This window comes from Poromitra crassiceps (genome assembly GCF_964638095.1).
Source record: "Poromitra crassiceps genome assembly, chromosome: 5".
In the NCBI taxonomy this organism is placed as follows: domain Eukaryota; kingdom Metazoa; phylum Chordata; class Actinopteri; order Beryciformes; family Melamphaidae; genus Poromitra; species Poromitra crassiceps.
The window spans coordinates 51,257,946-51,282,094 of NC_139642.1; the positions used below are offsets into that span (position 1 = coordinate 51,257,946).

Here is a 24,149-nt window from a genome sequence, read left to right on the forward strand (position 1 = left end):
TTTAATAGTCCAGCTCGGGCAATACAATCAGCTCCTGTTTAAAACAACGGCTCTTTATGCTTAGACAACCATATCAGTATTTTTTTTATCATACTTTCTCTTTTTTGCTATGCTCGGTCTCCCATAACATTCACAGCCACAGAACACTGAGAAGCAGTGACGGCATTGAATAGGCCTTTAACTCAGCAGGTAATAAGGGGGGCGATAGAGTGATTGATTGATTGATTAATTGATTGGGAGTTAGCCTGATATCAGATATACCCATCAGTCAACTCGGTGGAGTGGTCCGATTCAAAGGTCTGGACCCAGGCAATGGGGGAGTAGGAGGAGAGACAAGAATATAATAGAATAGAATAGAATAGAATAGAATATAATAGAATAGAATAGAATAGAATAGAATAGAATAAGTTCACACTGGAAGTAGTTGAACTACAGCAAAGCTACCCTATGGAGAATTCTAGTTTGGTTAACTAAAGCTACTTATGATCAAATTCACAATGTACGCGTGATGGAAAAATTATAACAAAATATAATAGGATTGATTTTACTGCAAAAAGTGCCCAATTTACATGCCATACAAATCCAAAAGTAAAATACCCCACTATTCATGGGAAAGTGCAAGGAATGTCAGCTTTGATTTAGTATATTATGTTCATCAGAGACCTGCCTTCTATAGAGACTAGAGTCCAGGTGGGAGTGTTGCAGCAAGCAGGCTTACTCAGTTAGCCAGGTAACTTCTAAAATAGCATGCAACAACTTCTCTGAACATCTTTTACAACCCCATTCGCTCCTGCAGTATATTTAAACATAGACTGTCACAAAGTAAAATGTAATTTAGCCTACATAATAATTATTACAGCAGAAAGTACCCAATTAAGAATTATCAATACGCTGGCACATTTTTGCACCACCTGCTTGAGTGCCATCACTATGCAAATGTAGTCAAATGACTAGCAAGCTACTGTATCGCAAAATGTAGCTCACTAACTCCCCACTACTGACAATAGAAGAGTTTAGCAATGTTTTGTCAGCAGCAGGGATGCATGGGACTTTCAAAACAATTCCCTAAAGATCTGCAGAGCGTCGAAACACAACGCTACACACTGGCAGCCCTTATGACCGCCTCAGGATCTCATAGTACTCAAGAATGGCACCCTTCAGGCCAGATTCAGTTACATTCCTGTACAAAGGAGGAGGGAGGAGATTGAGAGCGAAAGAGAGAGAGAGAGAGAGAGAGAGAGAGAGAGAGAGAGAGAGAGAGAGAGAGAGAGAGAGAGAGAGAGAGCGACAGAGAGAGAGAGAGAGAGAGAGAGAGAGAGAGAGCGACAGAGAGAGAGAGAGAGAGAGAGAGAGAGAGAGCGACAGAGAGAGAGAGAGAGAGAGAGAGAGAGAGCGACAGAGAGAGAGAGAGAGAGAGAGAGAGAGAGAGCGACAGAGACAGAGAGAGAGAGAGAGAGAGAGAGAGAAAGAGAGAGAGAGAATAGATTGTGGGACAGGCCTGGTTTTAGATCTTGAGAAGCACTGAGATATATTTAATATAGGCTATATTAATAAATATATTTATTATATGTGATGTTGAGAAGTCACAGGAGCAGGGGGGTTTGAGAGGGAGGACAGGCAGGGAAGTAGAGCCCGACTGATACTGGATTTTTGGGACCAATATTAGGGAGGGGAAAAAAATCAGATATCAATATATCGGCCGATATATATATTATATAAACATTATATTACTTTTTTTTGCAATGATCCCTCAAATATCAAACATTTGACAAAGGACATTTAGGCTGGATATTTTACAGCTTAACAATAAACTTTATGGTCCAAAATTACATCAGTGCACTGAAACAGTAAACTTCACTGGAAATTTAATAATGAATATAAATAAATAGAACATAATACATATAACTTGAGTTAAGAAAAAGTGTGTATAACTTTATAAAATAAAATAAAATAAAAAGCTGCCATATCGGCCGATACCGATATCCACGATCTGCCAATAATATCGGCCGGCCAATATATCGGTCGGGCTCAGAGTGACTTTGAGTCCCACCTCCAGGGAGGGAGGGCAGTGTTGTCTCTGAGCCCCTGTCTGATGAGGTGTGTCTGGGTCAGTGTTCTCTCTGAGCCCCTGTCTGATGAGGTGCATCTGGGTCAGTGTTGTCTCTGAGCCCCTGTCTGATGAGGTGCATCTGGGTCAGTGTTGTCTCTGAGCCCCGTGTCTGATGAGGTGCGTCTGGCTCTACCAAGAAGGGACTGCATCATGTGGGTGAGTGGAGCTGGAACTAAGAATCAACTTACATTTGCTACTCATTGTACAAGACACTACTCCAAATAGACGACAGTTTGCATTTGAGCGAGCATCTGAATAACATTATTATTTATCCTTCAAACCAATATTATATCATGCTGCGGTAGGAGACATACTAAATGTCATGTACTGTATGCTCTCTGCTTGATCATCTGCACTCTACTAGTTTTGTCTGTGTATGTGCTGGTTCATGTAGCAGTAGCATGAGCGCATTCTGCTATGTATGGGCATATGAGATTTACATGTATAAATGCACCTATGTTGTAGTTTATATTTCAGCATAAATATTGCATAGGTGCCCTGTACATTATGTAGCTGTACAGTATTTTATGAACAGTATGTGGTGAACTGCAGTTCCTGGTACGAGTGCCAGCATTTTGGTGTTGATGCTGATCCTGCTGATATTCACTGCTTTCAATTGATTGGTGTGGGAAGGTCAGTTCCAGTTGTCTGTATTTTGTCTTTATAGGTCTAAGTAGGGAACTATACTGGTGCTTTAGTAACATTTGATGTGTGATAGTGTGTATATGTGTGGATATGTATGTGCGGCACTTGGATTCAACTCATATAGGGTGCAATTATGTCCATTTGAATGTGTGTGTTTGTATCCCTGTGAATACCTGTGCGTGTAATGGTGTGGATCTCTGCTTTTGATTCAAGCACAGCCAATAGGCTACATACAGTATGTCACACATTATTTCTCTTTATAAAAACTCAATCCAACAAAGCCGAGAGGTAGCAAGACGAGCACCTCATTTGAACAAAAGGTTTGAAAAGCAGTTCTGGCTGACCCAGTTATGAAAACAGGGATGGACAAATTTAAGCCATCTTTATTACTGTCACAAGCAACAACTCTGCATGTATGCATGCAAATACACGCACACACACACACACAGGCATGCACGCAGGCACACACACACACACACACACATGCACACACACACACACACACGCACGCGCACGCACGCACACACACACACACACACACACACACACACACACACACACACACACACACGGCAGCTTGCACACACACGCTTCTTTCCAATGGGGTTGTGTGAAATGCCTCCACATTTATCTCATCCTGGTAAGCACAGGAACATGAAACACACACAGAAAGGCCATTTTTACCACGGTGCTGGACCAGCAGTCCTGCCGGGGTCATGAGGTGGAAAAGTCAGGACAGTCAGTCAGTCAGTCATGGACGTTAGGGAAATGGCCGTAGCTCGAGTGGGTAGAATTAATAGTGGCTAGGGGGATATGGGTGGTATGTGGGGGGGGGGGGGGGGGGGGGGGGGTAGTGGCTAGGGCAGGGCTGCCAAACATACAGCCTGGGGGTCAGAACTGGCCCACCAAAGAGACCAATCTGGCCGAGAGGATGACTTTGCTAAATGTGACAAGAACTTTGAGCACAGCAAATGCGTTATCATCTAGAGAAGAGTGCTCAGGCAGTTTCTCTCTGCAGAACTGTCTCTGGTGACATACATGTAGGTAAAGTGATCTCCCTCCCTGCCTCTTTCTTCCAGTGCTGCCACGACCAGGACACCACAGAAGGCCCATGGAGTCTCCACCGCCTCAGAAGGACAAGTTATCTAAGAGGAAGAGAGTACTGCTGACTGTCCTAACAGTTATATTGTTACTGGGCATACTGGCTACCATACTGGGTACCGCTGCATATTTTAGTGAGTCACATACATACATACATACATACATACATACATACAGACATAAATAAATACATACATACTAGAGATGCGCGGATGAGCTTTTATGCCATCCTAATCCGCGTGTATGCATGAACCGTCCGCCCGCCATAAATCTGCGCAAATTATTTCATACTATTTATAGATCCGCGCCCGCCATGCACCTGACGCTATAAACGCTATAAAAGGAGCGAACTTACGGTTTCTGCTGCCGTTGGTGCGATCGCTGCAGTCCAAGACTCCAAATAAACTTCCATGCTGTATTATGTCCAGTCCAGTGCACCACTTGCCCTCATGTAGTTTACTCGGCTAATGCTATAGCTTTAAGTTTAGTTTACTGGATTGCCTCATTGTATGGGAAAATACGAACCATCTTCTCTTCAAACACGTCTTCAGCGGAGATTCCTTTTTGAGGGTGACATCATTGACCATATATGGATGAAAAGTGGAGAGCACATGGCTGAATTGTTTGGTTTACGGCGTGCGTCCTTTGGGGGATCTACAATAGGCGACTAAGAATGTGCCTGACGAAAAATCTAACTTAAAATACGTTCATAGACTAGAGAACGTAATTAATATTATTTTTCCTCATTAATGATACATCGTTTCAACCGCCCGCAACCCATCCGCTATTAATCAGAATGTTTATTTTTATGATCTGGCCCGCCCGCGGGGCGGTATATCCGCGGTCAGCGCGTTATAACTACGGCCCGCGCATCACTAATACATACATACAGTTAGGTCCATATGTATTTGGACATTGGACACAATCTTCATCATTTTGGCTCTGTACACCACCAGTTGACTTGAAATGAAACAATCAATATGTGCTTTAACTGCAGAATTTAACCTTTAACTCCAGGTTTAATTCGGGGGTATTTACATCCAAATCAGCTGAACGGTGTAGGAATTACATTACATTTTAAGGGACCAAAATTACATTTTAAGGGACCAAAATGATATTTTAAGGGACCCAAATTAAATTTTAAGGGACCAAAATAGTTAGACAAACTAAGGTAATTATGCAATCGTCCAAATGGTTTCTGAAGCATTTGACTGAATAATGAGCAGATAATATTGTGCGAAACACTTCAGAGTTCATTCTGCTGCTGTTGTCAGCAGTTGCATCAATAATAAATGCAAGGGAATCAGTTCTATGAACAGTCATACATGTCCACACGGGGGCATGTATGACTGTCAATGGAAATTGTTAATATTATATTAACAATTGGGGGAACATATTATCTGCTCATATTCAGTCAAATGTTTCAGAACCCATACAGAGCCAAAATGATAAAGATTGTGTCCAATGTCCAAATACATATATGGACCTAACTGTACATACACCGGTACATACATACAGCATATACATTCATGTGTGTGTGTGTGTTTGTGTGTGTGTGTGTGTGTGTGTGCATGCCACTCTTTCATAATCCAAGTCGAACCCTTAGTACTTAGCTTTCAGAGTGCACAATTGTACACATTTTAATTACGTGTTCAAAATTCAGTCTCCTTCACTGTGTAACAAATCATCCAATTGTTCAGTGTCAAGCAAAATGTCTGCCTTTATAACTTGACTACATGCCCTACTGTGACATCCCTTTGCTCCCCAGTGAAACAGTTCTTTGACAAAACGTACTTCTTCTGCAAGGGATCAGTGAAGTTCATCCCGCTCGATAAAGTCTGTGATGGCAAAGAAGATTGTGCTGGAGGAGAGGATGAAATCACCTGTGTGTCCAACTTCATGGTCAACACTACCTTCCCAGGTAAAGCAAACATACAATTACTCTCTCCCTCTCTCCTTGTCTCTCTCTCCCTCTCCCTCTCTCTTTCAATGTCTCTGAAACGCTTCAAAACTGACCCCTCTTGTCTTTCCCTCCCTCCATGTCCTCTTGCAGTGCGTCTAATATCAGAGCGGAGTGTCCTGCAGGTGTACAGTCCAGGCTCGGGATGGAGGAGTGTGTGTAGTGAGGACTGGACCGAGCAGCGCACACAGGCAACGTGCCAACAACTGGGATACACATAGTGAGTTCACACCTGCTCTGCCCCTTTCCTACGAGGAAGTAACCCCGAAAGCTGTAATTCATCGAATGGCCACTTGAGGCAGGGCTGTTCACCCCATGTTAAAAAGCCCCACTTTTAGGATAATTTACAGACTGGGCCTTAACACGGTTTTGGTCTATATAGCTAATTTCACCTTTTCATAACAACTGTAGGGGGGTAATTTCTTATATAACTCGCCCGTTTGGAGTAAAATAGATGATAGAAAAGGGGGTGATTGACAGGTCGCCTGTCCAGTGATCGCGCAGCTTGCCGATCACGGACCAATAGCAGGCGGAGCTGCGGCTCTGGGAAACCCCCATCTCACGTGAGGTGCACAAGGACTCAACCCATTCCCTAACACTGTGCTGACGAAAAATCAAGATCGCAACAGCCAATGAATCAACTCCAAACGGGAGACCAAAATGAATGGGATAACTTTGTCCATATTTTTTAGGTCAGTGGTTCACACCCACCAGGGATGTAGCTTTGAAGTGACTATGTGTGATTACATCATCACAACATCATACTAATTTGCGGAATAGCGGAAGTCCCTGTGTGACTGGCTATAGTCAGGCCTCGCTCACAGAGTTGGCATGCAGCCTCTCCTCTCTCTCCCCAGAGGGTATTCATAGTCAACTTCACTGGCTGATTACAACTCTGCTCACCTCTGGACTCCTCCACTCTGAAGCACCTGCATGGGCTCCTCCACTCTGGAGCTCTCCATGGGGCTGAACCGGCATTGAGTTATTTTGGCCACTAATTAGCCATTTTTGCCCATTTAATTACCTAATTCAAAACTCTGGCTTCATTAGATCACTCACAGGGCTGCTCTTTACACTTTCTGAAAGATTCAGCATGATCGCACGTAAAATGGCATAGCTGTGGCCAAACACAATTCTGCTCACACATTATACACTCACTCACTCACTCACTCACTCTCACACACATGCACACGCACACGCACACGCACACGCACACGCACACACACACACACACACACACACACACACACACACACACACACACACACACACACACACAGACACTTCACATTCTTCATTCTTATTATAGGATTCTAACTAATGCCATTACAAAACAAAATTAATTATTTTCGGTGCAAAGGAGAGCGAGTATCCTCCTCCAGTCACCATCCAAAACGTACAAATTGAACAGGTCTCTGCGTACAAATATCTCAGCATCCAAATGGACACTGCTCTGTCCTGGAGTGCACATATTGATTACATCTGTAAGAAGGTGCAACAACGTATTTATTTTTTAAGAAGGCTCAGGTCCTTTGGAGTGAACAAAAAGATTTTGCTGCTTTTCTTTCAATCAATTGTGCAGAGTGTAATGCTGGATGGGAGTAGTGCTTGGTATAGCTGTCTGTCTGTGCAGCTTAAAGCTAGACTGGGCAGGTTAGTCCGTATTTGCTCTAAAATTGTAGGACAAACACTGGGAACAAGCTTTCAGAATCTTGTCTCTAGCACGTAGGATAATATCTGACCCAACGCACATTCTTTTGAATGAATTTGAGCTGTTGCCTTCAAATAGAAGATTCAGAGTCCCACGGGCTTGCTTAAACAGACTGAGGAACTCATTTGTGCCCCAGGCTGTCAAGCTGTTGAATCAGGCTAGAGGCTCTAGATAGGGACTAAGGAAGTGCAGCAGCCACTTTCCTTATTCGTGTCTTTTTGTTATTGTTTTGTTTTGTCTACTATGCACTTTGAGGATGGTGTTGGTTGTCGTTTTGCACTGTTGTATGTATCAATGAGAAACAAGTGTCTGAGGATGCAAGACAAATTTCGGACTCTGTCTGACAATAAAGTAATATCTTATCTTATCTTACCTTATCTTACACTACTCAGCTGAAATGAAGCATTCCCATTTATAAGTTCCTACAGTAGATTTTCCATTTTCTAGTGCAGCACTTGGGCTGTAAATCTGTTCCAACAAATGACCTGCAATCAAGTCTAACATCTTCTCCTCCTCTGTCCCACAGTAAACCTCGTAGCAGCACTGTGCCAGTGAAGACCCTAATATCTTCCCTGAGATTGGGACCGTTCACAGCCATCAGGCCTGGGACAAAGAACATACCCATACATCAAGCTACCAGAGGCAAGCAAGAGTAAGAGAGGCAAGAGTTATCAAAAGGAGAAACAAATATGTTTTTCTCCATCATGATTGCGTCATTTGATTGTCATTAATCACCAGTTTAAAGTGATAATACGGAAGATTTCAGTTTTCTTGTCTCTGACAACACCAATGGCCATGAGCAGTAATTGCAGATGAGATCCACACAGTGGTGCATACAGTATGTGACGTGAAGGGTTTTTTCTTCTTCTTAATACATTCAAGTTGGCCAGTGGGGGCGGTAATGCAACTCTTGGACGCCAACCGCACACACGTCTCAAAAGAAGAAGTTGCTCAGCGGACCCCACTGGAGATCGCTATGACACGTGGGCGGCTGGGGGTGTGTGTGTAGGGGGGACATTTGAGCTGTCAAAAGGGAAAAGGCTCGCTCCTGGCCAATCCTGACGCTTGACTGCTGCGTAGGCGGGTGCAGGGCGTGTTCTGCCCAAATCTCCAGTGGGATCATAATAATGTGGAAACAACAGCAACTTGCTCCGACTCCGCCTACCCTCTCTGGCGGGTGCTGGGAAACGCATCGAGAACTGTGCCGCTTGTGGTATCTTTCTGTTTTTTTAGTTTGGGGGCGAGGAAAGTGTCACCACAGACACAAGTTCATAAATGTTGCAATATAAAGAGATGCAAGGACTTTCATCAATGTGCCATAGGCGCAATCACCATTGTGTTAACTCAGTTGGCGATATACTGTATAGTGACTTTACAGACATTTATTTACATGAAAATCTTCCATATTATCACTTTAAATTAAGGCCATGTCCACACGGAGACGACTTTAGGTGTATCCGCTAAAGTTTTTTGTCATATAGCCGTTTCGTCCAGATGGAACCGCGTTCTGGGACTATACGTTCTGGCCGTATACGCTAATTTTTCAAAACGGGTCCCAGAGTGATTAAATCTGAAGACGCCACCCTTGCATTTCCGTGTTTACAACCCATACGCATCTTTCCTGAAACGATGACGCCATAGCCCCACCTCTCTCCACCAGCAACAATAACAATCATGGCAGTAACGTTCGTGCTACAGCAGTGGGGATCTTGCAGCAAAATATAATGCTCCTCTATTACCACCGTCAGCAACAAGTGGACACGGAGAACAGCGTGTAGCCTACAACATCCTCAGGGCTCCACACAGCTGACTCTACCCATCCACCCCTCCCCTCCCTTCATCGGATATTTCCCAGAAGGCTTAGCGGCGGCTACATTTTTACAATAACACAAACAAAATCAGGCTTAACGTGTTAGATAGAAATTATATTTATTTTTAATACAACATGCAATTCTGGAATATTTTAATATTGGACAAAATGAAATGAAATGAAATCTAAACCCTGAGTGTAACCAACATACTCTCTTGCCCTATATATACCTATAGCCCTCGTAAATACAACGTGAATAGGGAAGTGAGAGGTTTGAGGAACACGCGGTTGCACTGTGATGTCTGTGATATCCGCTCGTGTCCACTCCAACAAGACTTTAGCTTACTTGACGCGACTTTTTCCAATAAAAACACATTTATGCCATGAGTTTATATAATGTATATTTATGTTACATCATTTAGCCTGTGCTGTGATGTGCAGGAGCGGCCAATACGCTGGGATGTGTTTGCAACATGTCTAAAGATCATGGAAGTGGATGATATCAGGAATGTCACCGATAGTTAACGTTCTATATTGTAGGCTACAGGGAGACCATCAGCCCTGCTGAACAGCTCTGCATTTGCCTGTATACTGTAGGTTTAATCATTTTATTCATCGACATGGCAAACCTCCCCGCAAAGCCTTGGGTTTAAGCTGCTGCTACAGTGAGATACACATTATAGACTGTGCGCCCCTAGAGGTTGTATGCCATTATTGACGAGATTGTCTTTCTCTGTTATTCTACAGCGGTTTCAGTGGTTTCATGTGGATACACACATTTCTTGAAACGTTTCCATGTTTATGGAAAACTTTTCTGAAACGAAAAAAAAAAAGATAGCTTCCGTCTCCGTGTGGACATGGCATAAGTCTCAAATACATAATATAGTGGAGTGCGTAGGAACGAGGAGACAGATCTCTGGATCCACTGTATGTTTATTCCCAAACTCCAGCAATATACATCATATGCCATGTAATCTGTTAGGTTCGGCTAACACCACAACCCTGCCCAGCGGGAGGTGGGGCTGAAGGGGGAACAGAGGGCAGCTTGGGAGGCCGTCCATGACGAGGGGGCAACGCCACCTCCACTGGCCAATTGCCCAAGTCCAAATGCGCCGGCTTGAGGCGATCCACCGAGAAGGCCCGGTCTGATTTCCCCCCGATGTCCACCACAAAGTACTTAGCCCTAGCTCCAGAACACCACGAAGTACTTAGCCCTAGCTACAGAACACCACAAAGTACTTAGCCCTAGCTCCAGAACACCACAAAGTACTTAGCCCTAGCTACAGAACACGGAAGGGGCCCCGATGTCCACCACAAAGTACTTAGCCCTAGCTCCAGAACACCACGAAGTACTTAGCCCTAGCTCCAGAACACCACGAAGTACTTAGCCCTAGCTCCAGAACACCACAAAGTACTTAGCCCTAGCTCCAGAACACCACGAAGTACTTAGCCCTAGCTACAGAACACCACAAAGTACTTAGCCCTAGCTCCAGAACACCACAAAGTACTTAGCCCTAGCTACAGAACACGGAAGGGGCCCCGATGTCCACCACAAAGTACTTAGCCCTAGCTCCAGAACACCACGAAGTACTTAGCCCTAGCTCCAGAACACCACAAAGTACTTAGCCCTAGCTCCAGAACACCACGAAGTACTTAGCCCTAGCTCCAGAACACCACAAAGTACTTAGCCCTAGCTCCAGAACACCACAAAGTACTTAGCCCTAGCTCCAGAACACCACAAAGTACTTAGCCCTAGCTCCAGAACACCACGAAGTACTTAGCCCTAGCTCCAGAACACCACGAAGTACTTAGCCCTAGCTCCAGAACACCACGAAGTACTTAGCCCTAGCTCCAGAACACCACAAAGTACTTAGCCCTAGCTACAGAACACGGAAGGGGCCATCATAAGGGGGCTGCAGGAGTGGCCAATGTGCGTTGTGTCAGATGAAAACATAACCCCCTGACAGCAGGTCCGAAGGGATGTGGACCTGAGGCAAATCAGGCCTGGAAGTGGGGACGGGGACAAAGTCCTTGGCCATGTCCAGAAGCGCAGCCCGCTGGTGGGTGGCGGACCAGGGAGCTGTGGCATTAGGAATAAAGTTGTGGTTGTATGGCAGTGTGTATTTTGCAGTGTGTATTTTGCGTGCAATTCTAAATGTTGAAGAATGTATTTTTTTTCCCTACAGCAAATGCAAATCGGGATCCGTGATATCCTTGGCCTGTTCAGGTAAGTCATGCTTTTAGGGAAGAAACCACATCTGAATGATATATTTACAGTACTTACTGTAGAGACTATTGCTGCCTACACACTAGAGGATTTTCAAATCTTAACCGATTTTAAAAACATGAGAGACCACAGACATAAGGACAATTTCATCAGATTTTAACATTAAAATCGCCTGAACGCACACACTAGACGATTCGGCCAGACTGCGAGACCACACACCAGCCGTTTGAAGTACCGACTCACAGCGATTCCAGCAACTAGACTGTAGGCTGTTTATATCCCACAAAACCGCAATTTTTTCACACAGACAACAGCAGATGGCTCTCCAAACATGCACCGAGCGGCGGGTCCACTTCAAGCAGCGCGGACACCCTCGCAAAATGAGCTATAACAACGTCCTGTCTGAGAGCTCATATTACAGCATATCCACTCCCTTGAAGCAAACAAACCGCTCCGCTCGGAACATGTTTGGAGAGCCATCCGCCGCTGTCCACCCTGTTTTAAGCTGTGAGGATGCTGGGGAGAGAGGAGCTACATGGCACTGCTGTTGCCACAACTCGTAGCGCTGCATTAACATCCGGGTATGACGCGTCGACCGGCATAACACCGGTCTGCTCGCTCTCATTGGCTATTGCGGGTTCCGTCGGGAGACAGCCATCGTAAATATCAAACATGTTTGATATGACCGATTCGAGATCGGGCAGGCTCCGATTCAATCAATAATTTATTGACACCAGACACTTGACAATTATTTTGACAACAAATCGGTTGAGACTAGCCTCGAATCGGGCCACGCCCCCCCGAGGGGAATCGGGCATTAAATCGGGCCTTTTATCCTCTAGTGTGTGGGAAGCATATGTCACTGATGACATCACTGATGATGTCATCAGTGGGACAGACAGAGACACAGAGCCCCAGCTCCCATTTATATACTGATGATGATGATGATGATGATGAAGATGATGATGATGATGATGATGATGTGATAACAAATAAGGGGATGGATAAATCCAGAAGGAGGTGGTAATGCAACATAAAGGATGCCAACTGCCATAAAACAGCACAGAAGAAGAAGAAGATAACAAATAAGGTTGAGCAGGATGAGGGCAGGATGGGCTGTGGGGTCAAAACAGATTGTCATGTTCAGACACGTTAATGTTACCAGACAGTTTTACACGAGTGAGCCTATACATGCCCACAAGAAGCAGTGAAACAAAGTTAGTTCATTCATTTAATTCCTTTGCAGCAGGGGGGGAAATATATGGAGCACAAAACACTTGGCTTAAACTGATTTCCACTGATTAAATATAAAGACCTATTATACCATGTTTATTGTTTCTGCAGGGGAAACAAGATATATCTGTAAATAATGCAATGGATGCTGGATCATTTTGTGATCTCATTTGTTAGACTGCGGGCAGGTGGGCTCTCGGGAGCGTATTGTGGGCGGTACGAAGGCCGTCATCGAGGACTGGCCGTGGCAGGTGAGCCTGCAGCACAACGGACAACACACTTGTGGAGGGTCTCTGGTGTCAACACGCTGGGTGGTCACTGCTGCCCACTGCTTCTCTGGGTCAGTATGGCTTTTCTATCTGTGCCATTGTGCCACATGAAATTGAACGTGTGAAACATGTTCACGGTCTCCTCCTTGCAGTGAAAAGGATGTGAATCACTGGAGAGTGGTGTCAGGCAGGACCTACATGGGCACACTGGGAGGAGCCTATGTGGACAGGATCATCTTGAATGGGGACTACAATGCAGCACGAAACGACTATGACATAGCTATGATGAGACTGAGCAGCCCTATCAGTGTGGGAGGTGAGGAAATTAAAGTTGAATAAATTCATTAACCACAATACATTGATGAAAAACACTGATACTATATGTCATGATAGCACCTAACACCATGCTTAATACAATTAAAACTGGTAGACTGATCGATAACTTGTACCATACATCAAGGACAAGCGGGGTTATTAAATGCTAGGCATCTCGCACGCTACGCGCGCGAGATGCCTAGGCTCCCCCGCTGCGCGGGGTCACAACCTCGCCCGCGTGCAGCTCGGAGATGCAGTTTGGCCGCTGCGCGGCCTCGCCCGCAGCTCGGCTGTTGCGTGGCCTCGCCTGCCATATTGGGCCACGCGCAATGTCTCCGTCTCTCTCCCCCTCAGTCTCTCCCCCTCTCTCTCTTCCTCAGTCTCTCCCTCACCTCTCTCTCCCTCCCCCTCTCCTCTCTCCCTTTCCCTCAGTCGCTCTGGTGTGTGTGTGTGTGTGTGTGTGTCACTGATGACATCATCAGTGATGTCACAATGCCTATGTATGACATCACCACTGATGACATAACTGATGACATCATCAGTGACATCATCACTCAGCAGATGGCTACTCTGGCTACTCTGTGCCATCTGCTGCCCTCTAACAGCCATTGTATCAAACAGCAAGAACACAGTTTACATTGATGCAGTTATCTATCATTGATCTGTCAGAAAATGATTTGCCAGTGTCATTTGGTAGTATTCTTGTGACTATGAATCAAAATTGTAGCAAAAAGAGGAAAAACAATACACACATACACAACCATAAAATGATGTATTTTATGGTTACTTTTCTGTCCCGGTGTTCCAGACAGTCGCAGGCCAGTTTGTCTGCCTCCTAAAGCCTTGGGGCTCAGTGCTGGAGCCTCTATGGTGGTGACTGGCTGGGGACACCTGGAGGAAAATGGTGAGAAACAACCACAACACACACAACCACACACACACACACACACACACACACACACACACACACACACACACACACACACACACACACACACACAGACACACCCTCTCATCACCATAAACCTCACGTCTTTGAGGCTGACCCTATCAATCAAATGTGACAGACTAGTACCTCTGTTCTCCCTTCAGCTATCACGATATCTCCTTCCCTTCAGAAGGCCTCCATCCGTCTGATAGACTCGGCTCAGTGCTCCAGCCCCAGATTCTATGGTGCTAAAATAACCTCCAGGATGCTCTGTGCTGGGTTCCAGGAGGGCAATGTGGATGCCTGCCAGGTAACGACTGCAAAATCAACATTATTTAACAGTAACAGTATTTGACTTAAATACCGTATTATAAAACGGCTCTCTCAAATCAAGCAATCTCATTGGTTCACAGCTGTGGTATATTTAGCGTATACCACAGCAAGAGCCGCATCCCCGAAACACTCCGCCTCTCTCCGCCTCTGAGGAAACAAATGGTAGCTAGCTAGCCTGCTAGCTTTGCAAACGGGAGCTCCGACCTAAGCCATAATACCCAGAGTGCCTTGCGGTAGTGTTTACTATCGTCTCCTGCTAGTGACATCATCAGTATGCGACAGCTGAGCTAGCTAGCCACAAGCTAGCTAATGGCAATAACGTTCGCTAGCTGCCTACCAAAATGGAAACATTTAAGGTTAACCTCGACCTCCGGGGTGGCTTATCTATGGACGAGTGGATTGAGGTATGCCTACCGGACACGGTATCTCCAGAAAAAATCCACCTAGCCTAAGTTGAACCTCACGTTAACCTAACATTAGCACAAGCATTAGCTAGCTAATGCTAGCTGTTTGTCACCAAGCCTGTCAGCAACTGCGTCGGTTTTGTTTATTCCTTTCATATTGCCATACTTGGTAACCATTTTATAAAAGCAATAGCTCACTTCAGGCCGTAATATATGCTTATTATACCACACCTACGCCATAGGCATAGCTTCAACAGCTCCGCTAGGCCAGGCTGTACCGGGACATTTCCTTGGGTGGGTGGCCGAGCAGGGCTTCACTTACTTACCGCGGCCGCCGTAACGTTACTCCCCGCCCAGACAGATAAAGCTCCAGCAGGCAGTGATCTCTCGCAGGCAAGACTGACTGACAACAGCATTAGCCAATCAGCGTCTGTCAATGGATTTTCAACCGGAGAAAAGGCATTTGCACAAGGTGATTCCAGACCAAGAAGAGCCAAATTCACAACTGTGGAGTGGGCGTGGCTTCGAAGGTCTGGAGCCAGGCTACCTATTCAATAACCTCGCGTCACCAGGCTCTTCTCGGCGAGAAAGAGCCTGGTTCCGGCCTAGAGCCCGCCCTAGACAGGAAGGGCAGCGTTTCTAGCTCGTCAACTTTTACGTTAACTTGACAATTTGACACAATTATCAGAACGGCAAACAACAAAACAAAAGATGGACGTACCGAACGAAGTTTTTTTTTTTTTTTTAATACTTTTATTTTTACATCATTTTTGCAAAGACATGTAACAGGAGGTCAGGAGAGGTCACAACATACACAGCACATCACTTTGTACAATACATTTTGACAAAAAAAAGAGAAAAGTAAATGTAAAACAGGGTAATAGCAGGAGTCATTTCACTTAACAGGCATGTCCAACATCTGGCCCAGGGGCCGGCAGGACGTCCCTGGCAACCCTTGTCTTAGAACAGTCCACAGACAGGCTCCAGGCAGAAACAGTGGAGAAGAGGCTGATGTTCCACATCGTCCGTTCTGTCCCCCACTCAAGAGGGCCCAGACATCTCCGCTCTATGAGTTAGGAAAACTGTCCATTTGTACCAGAGTGATTCCCCTTTTTCTTTTTGTAACCTCAGACTAAAAGTTAGTTGCTCCATTCTGTGCAGTTGTTCTACAATGTTTATAAACATATCCACCGGGGGGCGATGCTTCTGAAGCCAGCATTTCGTGATGGCCTTCTTGCTCGCTGCCAGAAATATCTTCAGGAGATATAGATAATTTCTTTCGGTATCCTCAGAAACTAGTCCGAGGTATAAGGTGGGAAAAGAAAAGCAAACATCATAGCCCAACGTGTCAGAGATTATCCTCGACACCTCCTTCCAGAATAGCCCAATGTCAGGACAAGACCAAAATATGTGGGCATGGTCCACCATTATTGCCCCACATCTCCAACAGGGCAGTGGAGTCCCCATTTGTCTAGATTTCTGTTTTGGAGTGATAAAAAAGCGAATTATATTCTTCCAACAAAAGTCTCTCCATGTTAAAGAGTTTGTGGAAGTGGTTTGAATTTCCCAGACATTGCTCCACATGATTTCTGTTATATCTGTTTGCATTTCCCTTTCCGAACGAAGTTTTTGAAGAAGTTATTTGTTTTTCAATACTGTTGACACTGAAAACAAAACAATGTGTATACATATTTATCATAGGCCTGCAGTACATGTTCTTCTCCTCTTGTGCAGGGAGACAGTGGTGGTCCTCTGGTGTATCTGTCCTCCTCTCGCTGGCACCTGGTGGGAGTTGTGAGCTGGGGCGTCGGCTGTGGCCGGGAGAGAAAGCCAGGTGTCTACTGCAATGTGGAGGAGCTGCAAAACTGGATACATACAGTCATTGAGGTATACAAGTGCGTGTGTGCGTGTGTGCGTGCGTGTGTGTGTGCGTGTGTGTGTGCGTGTGTGTGTGCGTGTGTGTGTGCGTGTGTGTGTGTGTGTGTGTGTGTGTGTGTGTGTGTGTGTGTGTGTGTGTGTGTGTGTGTGTGTGCGCACGTGCGTGCGAGACTGAGGTAGCCTGTCTGGCTCCAACCAAATATGTAGGACTGCCCAGCAGTTAGGATTTTGTTAAATTAGAATTAAGGACACATGAAGTCTAGGAAGATTTCACATCACAATGAAATTACTTAAAGACCACATGAAGCCGGTCTCAGAGACGTATCAGACTGAAAACAAATATTGCTTGAGATGAAAGAGGGTTGAGAGGCGGGCCATAGTGTGTCGATGATTTGATTTGACAGTTCTGGGGACTGAATTAAACCGGACGGACAAACCCTCTCTTTATTTGTCACAAACACCGTGTTATACCTACACGTGCACGGCGGCCAGTAGCCTACACACACACACACATGCTTTGGAGGCGCCGTGAAATTTGTCCTCCGTGTTTGACCCATCCTGGCTGGTCCTCCTCCATGTTTTAGGCGAGGAGGAGGAACGGTGGGCAGCTGCAGTGAAGCGCCCGGGGATCAACTTCTTCCAACCAGACGATGATGGATGTTTTTAGTCAGGGGTTATACAGTATATATGGAAGAACCACAGGGACCATGGGTGGAACATGCAAACTCCACACAGAAAGGCCCTTTCGACAAGATAGTTCACCTGGGCAGTAGGCACTGAAGACATGGGGTGGAGTTGGCGTTGGCCAATCCTGGCGCTTGTATGAGTGTTCTGCCCCCAAATCCAGTGATATTCAACGTGTTCTGCCACTACGCGAGTGGGATCCGCAGGGAACCGAGGAACTGGCTGCCTCCGCGCGTACTGCTGTTTCAAAGCCGAGGCAAGAGTGCTTCCTGCCGGTGTAGGTCTATCTATCTATCCAAGAGTGAGAGCTCTTCGCGCAATTTTTGGTCACTGCGCAATCTTTGGTTTTGGAATCTGCGGCAGAGTGAGAGGTCTGGCTGCTCTCTGCTCCTGTTTTGAGATCTTTGGCTGCTTCCAATCTAGCTGCGTCGCATACTGTAGCATTACAGCACAGATTAAAAACACACAGGTCTAAAACACTGCACTGGAACAATTTAGAAGCAATTTATGAGAGAGACTAGTGTTGTTTATGTTGACCTAACGACCTAACGTCAGCAGATGTGTTTCCTTGTTATCTCCGCCAGGAGATTATGAGATTGTCGCTGTCAGTGCGTGCGTCTGTGCGTGTGTTCTGTGTTTCTGTGTGTTGTTTTCCTCCCGTATCTCGAGAACCGTTGGTCGGATCTACTTCAAACTTTGGGAGTGTACTAAGGAGTACGTGACGCCACCTACTGTCAACACAAAAAGCAGTTTATCTTGAGAAACATTCGTCCGATTGACTTCAAACTTGGGGAGTGCGATGCTCGGACCCAGATGCACCTTTCTACGCGTAACCTCATCCCCTAATCAAAAAAACTAAACCACAATTATTCTAACACAAACTTGACAAAAACACAAATACATTACATGCGTTACAACACATACAATAAACCCATCATAACAAATACATCACCAAAACACTAAAATAAAAGCAGACAATAACAATATATGATTCACAATACCATCTCAGTATGACAACATTCACTACCACATTGCATTCAGACGCTGTCTCGTCACACACATGGTCTATGGATCAGCTTGGGGGGAAATGCGGTCCTGGCGGAGATCTGCACTCCACCGAGTGCACTTTTCTAGTTGGAAATGCAATCGTGACGGCTTCTGTGCGTTTTGATTGACAGGCAGCTGCACGTCACTCTGTCCCCTCTTCCTGGTACTGCGTTCAGGCACCGAATCTTTTAGCGGTACCACGTACCGCCCTGTTCCGGTCCACTTTGCCAGAGCCACTGTGGACCTATTTGCGACGAGGGAGAACACTTAACGGACAGCAACATGCTGTCTCAGAGAGGGGGGATGGTGTTCCACCCATATCCGGAGAGCCTAGCCCTCTGGGCCTGGCCCCTAGATCTCCCCCCTAGGTTGCTTGCCACTATTCGGAACTAAAGGGCTCCTTCCACCAGATCACAGACAGGTGGAAGCTGTTCCAAAATTGGTGCAAAAAAGAGGGCGACAATCCTTATCTCGGTTCTGAGAAAACCATTGTGGTTCTTCAGGCAGAGCCTTTTCCACATTAAAGGTCTACCTGGCAGCCTTATCGGTTGGCCATTTGGGCTTTGAAGGTAAAACCATTGACCAGAATGATCTGGTCAACGGCCTTTATGAGTATAGGGATGGGACTCGTTAATTTTTATTGATATTGATACCATTTTCGAGTCTGCTTAACGAACCGGGTCCTTATCGGGTCCACTATCGATACTTTTCTTTTGTATTATTTGGTGGAAAGACATGACGACAATTTTTTTGTTACAGAACTGTTTTTTTTATTGCTTAACTGTGAGTCTGTGACTGTTTTATTTCTGAACAGAAGGATTAGCCTCGCTAATCCAATAAACAAAAACTGCTGATGCTGTTGCTGTGCATTTATTTGAAAAGGAATAGGGCCCACATGACATGCAAATAGTAAAATAATATCAGCAGCACAGACATCAGCACTCAGCAACACTTTTTCCAACAATAAAGAAAATAAATGTTATTCACATACCGAGTAACTGTTATCCTTACACCACTATGATTTGTTTCCAGACTTTTCAAGATGTGCTCTGTACTGATACTGAACCAGTGGAAACAACTATTATGAAATTAATGGTTGTATTTTAATTTAAATATTTGCTTTGATTGAAACAGAAATCTTGGCATTATTCTTTTTTTTATAGCCTATAACAAGCTGTTAGGAGTTAAACAGGTCATAATTCCCTCTCTCAATTTTATATTGCTGTGAAAACACATTTATTGTGCACTGCAAACTATTTGGGCTTGTTTTTTTTACGGAATACACAAAGAATATCCACACTGGGTAGCCTAGCCTCTATACCTAATATACAGTACAATCAATGCTCTATAGTACAGAGCATTGATTGTATAGAGTCTATACCCACGGTCACCTATTAGGCTACATTGTCGCCTGCCCTCCTAATATGGTCGGACAACGGTACATGTCATGACGTGTCACAGAGCAGGATGCATGGCACAAGGACAAGGTGACCTGTCCTCGGCTGGAATGTCCCAGATTTTATACTGGCGTCTGCAGCCGATATGACTCAAGCTCTAGCAGGCTCATTCTTAAATCTCATGTTTTGCTGCTTCCTGCTCTTCCAGGAAAACATTGAAAAAGCAATTAGGACTTGAGATCTGAGGTGATTCATAAAACATCCGGCGCTTCGGAAGGCCAGGCCAATGCTGCTGGAGAACACATTGACATTTTGTAAAGGGGCACAGTGAATGAAGTGTGTGTCTCTGTGTGTGTGTAATGATCAAATGAGCACGGCACGGCAGCACACAGGCTTGAGTCAGTGTTACGTCCCTTAATGCGTGTCTAGGGTGAAAAGGTGTAACATAAGAAGTCCAGGAAAAATAGCAAATAGGCTGAATTAAAGTGTTCCAAAACAATGATTTATTTTAACAAAGGTTGGTTCAAATAAGGAAGCACAGTGACGTCAGGGTGGCCAAAGCCCAATCAGTTTACCTATAAATAAAATAAACTAGACTATAAACAAAAAGACAAAACTACTCCTTCTTAAACCTACCAAAAAACAGGAGAAAAGGGGGAGTAAAAATAAAATGGCAGCACACCCCTACAGGGCTTCCTGAGTTAGCATTTAACAACAAATAAGAAAACAAAACTGAAATCGAACCCAGGGTCAAGAAATACAGAAACAGTAGCTAGTGGGAATAGGCCAGAAAACCAGCTACAGTGTCAATACCAGGTCTATCAACAGGCCTCTAAGAACACAGGCATCAACAAGAAAGGCCAATAAAAGGTAATGATAATCATCAAGTAGAGAGAGCAAAAAGAATAGAGACAGCAGATGAGCTAACAGCTAACAAAGAGCTGCAGTCTCAAAGAGTGCACACGGAGCAAGTGCTGGCTGTCGAAGTGGCAGAAGGCCCAGCACTGGAGTCTCCCTGGCTTCTTATGCTGGCTTGATTGGAACCAGCTCCAGAGCCCTGTACTACGAAACTAGTTTAACAGATCCGCGATAAGTCCCTTTGATCTGGTTTGACTGAACAGGATCAAAGCTATCTAGTTAACTGATACTACGACGCTGGTTTTTTACTAGGTAAGTGGACCTGGGATCTGCCTGTGCACGCGCACGTTTTTCGCTCGTGCACAGGCGCGCGTCCACGCGAAAGAGGTGCGCCAGCCAATCACATTATGAACAGCTGAGTTTATCCACGCCCACACCCATTTCCACACCCATTTCCTCGTTCAATGAAGCGCAGTGCATGATCAGAGTTTTAGCGGATATTTAATGTATCCGCGATTTAATGTCAGAATGAAAATCCGCGTTGGATAGTCTGCTGAAGGGCTGTCTAAAGCAGCAGCTTGTATTCACATCAGTCATTTGATTTACTTTGATCAGCGATTGATACAGCTGCATTGATACAGGCAGCAGCAACAAATCTAAATGTGTAATCTCAGTCTATACATTTCCACAATCTGTAAGCCTATTTAGACCATAGATTTAGAAACGCATGCTCAATGAATAATGATCTCTATCACTCATGTGTGTGGTTGCACTGATCGAATAATTCATATATAAAATAGCCTAGTATAAAGCCTAATAGCCTACTATAAAAGAGAAAACTGCTGAACTGAATTGAGACGTATAGGCTTTTCTGGCATGTAGGAGAATATCACCCTCACTCCATTTGAGGGTCCATTCATGATATGCGCCGCGGTGATTAATAGTGATCATATTTCTCCACGCATCGTTGAGCTGTTAAGACATAAAGTGGTAAGTAGGCTTAATTTAATTATGTAGCCTACAGAGCCACAAATGTTTTTCTTGTTATATTCTCAGTTGACTGCAATCTATTTTTCATATGGCGATCTTATATGAACGGTGAGTGACTCCAGAGAGCCGATTATATGGGTCTGTCATGGATTTTGATCTTATCCTCTGAAGCTAACCTGGTCGCGACCAGGTTAGCTTCAGAGGATAAGATCTTTGCAGCGTCAGTTGCCATGGTGATTGAAAGTTAACTTGCTTTGTAGTACGGCTAAACCAGGTTTAAACTCAAACTTACTCGGATAAGGCATTAAACTAGCTTCGTAGTACAGGCTACTGTGAGGGCTCCTCAAAGTAATCAGTCAATCAGAGGGGGGGGCGTGTCTGGAATAGAGACAGAGGTGAGAGAATGCAACACAGACCAAACCCAAGGCCAGGCTCTGACCAAGGCCGTAACAGTCAGTGACAGCCTCAGGGCGCTTGACAGCGAATTCAGTGCACAGATCCGAGAGGTGAAAGACCGGCGGGCGGGAATTAATGGACCAACGGCCGCTACTCGATAACAGTATCGATAAGGTCGGACCTTATTGATTTTCGGGTTTTATCCCAGTCCCATCCCTATTTATGAGGGGGGCCTGCAGGGACCTCCCTGTATCATAAGAGAGCCTGGTGTCTTGGTGGGATCTGTATCATAAGAGACCCTGGTGTCTTGGTGGGATTTGGCTGTGGTTCTGCAGGGGCTTAAGGCCCCCCCATTAGAACCACTACAGGAGGGGAGCTTAAAACACCTGTCTAGTGTTGTTGCTGGCTCTGGCCTCAGCTAAGAGAGTCAGCGGCCTACACGCGCTCTCTGTCCACCCCCCGCGCACTCAGTTTGCTCCAGGGGATGGAAAGGTGACACCACATGAGACATTTTGTTTATTTGAGACAAACAAAACAAACTAGAGACCATCTTGCGATGGGATCACACCAGACGCCTGTAACTTAAAACGAATGTGGGCCAGGGGGTGTAATTTACACGCACGCACGCACGCACGCACGCACGCACACACACACACACACACACACACACACACACACACACACACACACACACACACACACACACGCACACACACACACACACTGTGAAAACAATACCAGCCAACGCTGTCGCGGCTGGTAATTATACAGTATGAAGCCAGCCCTGATTGTTCTTATTTCATCCCCCCAGAAACACTCCTGAGGTTCTTCCTCCTGACAAGCAGCCACTAGAAGAATGCAGTCTGGACATCATGACCGACTTGCTTCAACATGGAAGGCTGTCAGAAGAACAGGAAAGGGACCTCCGAGTGAAGCTGAAGATGCTTCTCGGCAGCAACACAGGCTAACTCTCAACACAATCATAATGCATGAACTCTGCATGTATGCATGCAAATGCACACACACACACACACACACACACACACACACACACACACACACACACACACACACACACACACACACACACACGCACACACACAGGTGTTGCTTGTGTCATTTCAGGTTCCTATGTATGCAGTATCTCAGGAAACAACAATGTAGCTGTCTGTCACTGGACAGTCTAGGTTCTTCCTGGCAGAATGTTCCGGGCCATCTGAGCTCTAAACAAATGCTTATGGTGTTTTGGGCTATAAATAAGTGAATAAGTAATCAACAAACACCAGGCCCAATTCACTGTTTTACTCACTTTTGTATTTTTTCTTTTATATAATAATGTATTTATTTGTGTATTTATTGATTGATTTATGTTATATGTAAGTGGTAAATTGACTGCATTTATAGCACTTTTATAAAGACCACTCAAGGCTCTTCACAACAAATGCCTATTCACCCATTCACATACCGATGGGGCAAGTTACCAAGCAGAGTGCTGGCACAACCATCGGGAGCAATCGCGGCTTCAGTCAGTATCTTGCCCAAGGACACTTCGACATGTGGACTGGAGGAGCCGGGGATCAAACCACCGACCTTCCAATTAGTGGACGACCCACTCTTACCTCCTGAGCCACAGTCACCCTATGTGCCTCTACCATGTCAAATACAATTATTTGTTCACTGGCACTGCAATTAAGACGGCAGTTCTAATTGTATTAACCAACTATTCTTAACACTGTTACGACAATGGAACTTGCTTGAGGGCAGATCTGAGCTACTTGACTATCAGGTGTGGAATGTCTGATGGTGAGGGTTAAAAATCCTATTGTAAACTGTATTCTAATTTGCAAGTGTGC

At 45.1% G+C, this 24,149-nt stretch overlaps 1 protein-coding gene and 1 long non-coding RNA gene across 2 annotated transcripts; both read left to right on the plus strand.

Moving 5' to 3' along the window:
• Positions 1-5,646: 5,646 nt before the first annotated feature.
• On the plus strand, positions 5,647-8,166 carry LOC310777207. The gene is made up of 3 exons (XR_014552734.1): positions 5,647-5,777; positions 5,910-6,036; positions 8,054-8,166. It is a non-coding gene; the product is annotated as an uncharacterized lncRNA (long non-coding RNA).
• A 3,208-nt stretch (positions 8,167-11,374) lies between these two features.
• Positions 11,375-23,271, plus strand: LOC310776574 (transmembrane protease serine 5-like; the record flags this gene model as incomplete). The annotated part of the gene is made up of 8 exons (XM_083636753.1): positions 11,375-11,397; positions 11,524-11,564; positions 12,975-13,158; positions 13,219-13,382; positions 14,190-14,285; positions 14,474-14,619; positions 16,781-16,933; positions 23,108-23,271. 8 exons carry the CDS (start codon positions 11,375-11,377, stop codon positions 23,117-23,119), a joined length of 819 nt encoding a protein of 272 aa, XP_083492879.1. The 3' UTR covers positions 23,120-23,271.
• Between the last annotated feature and the right edge of the window lie 878 nt (positions 23,272-24,149).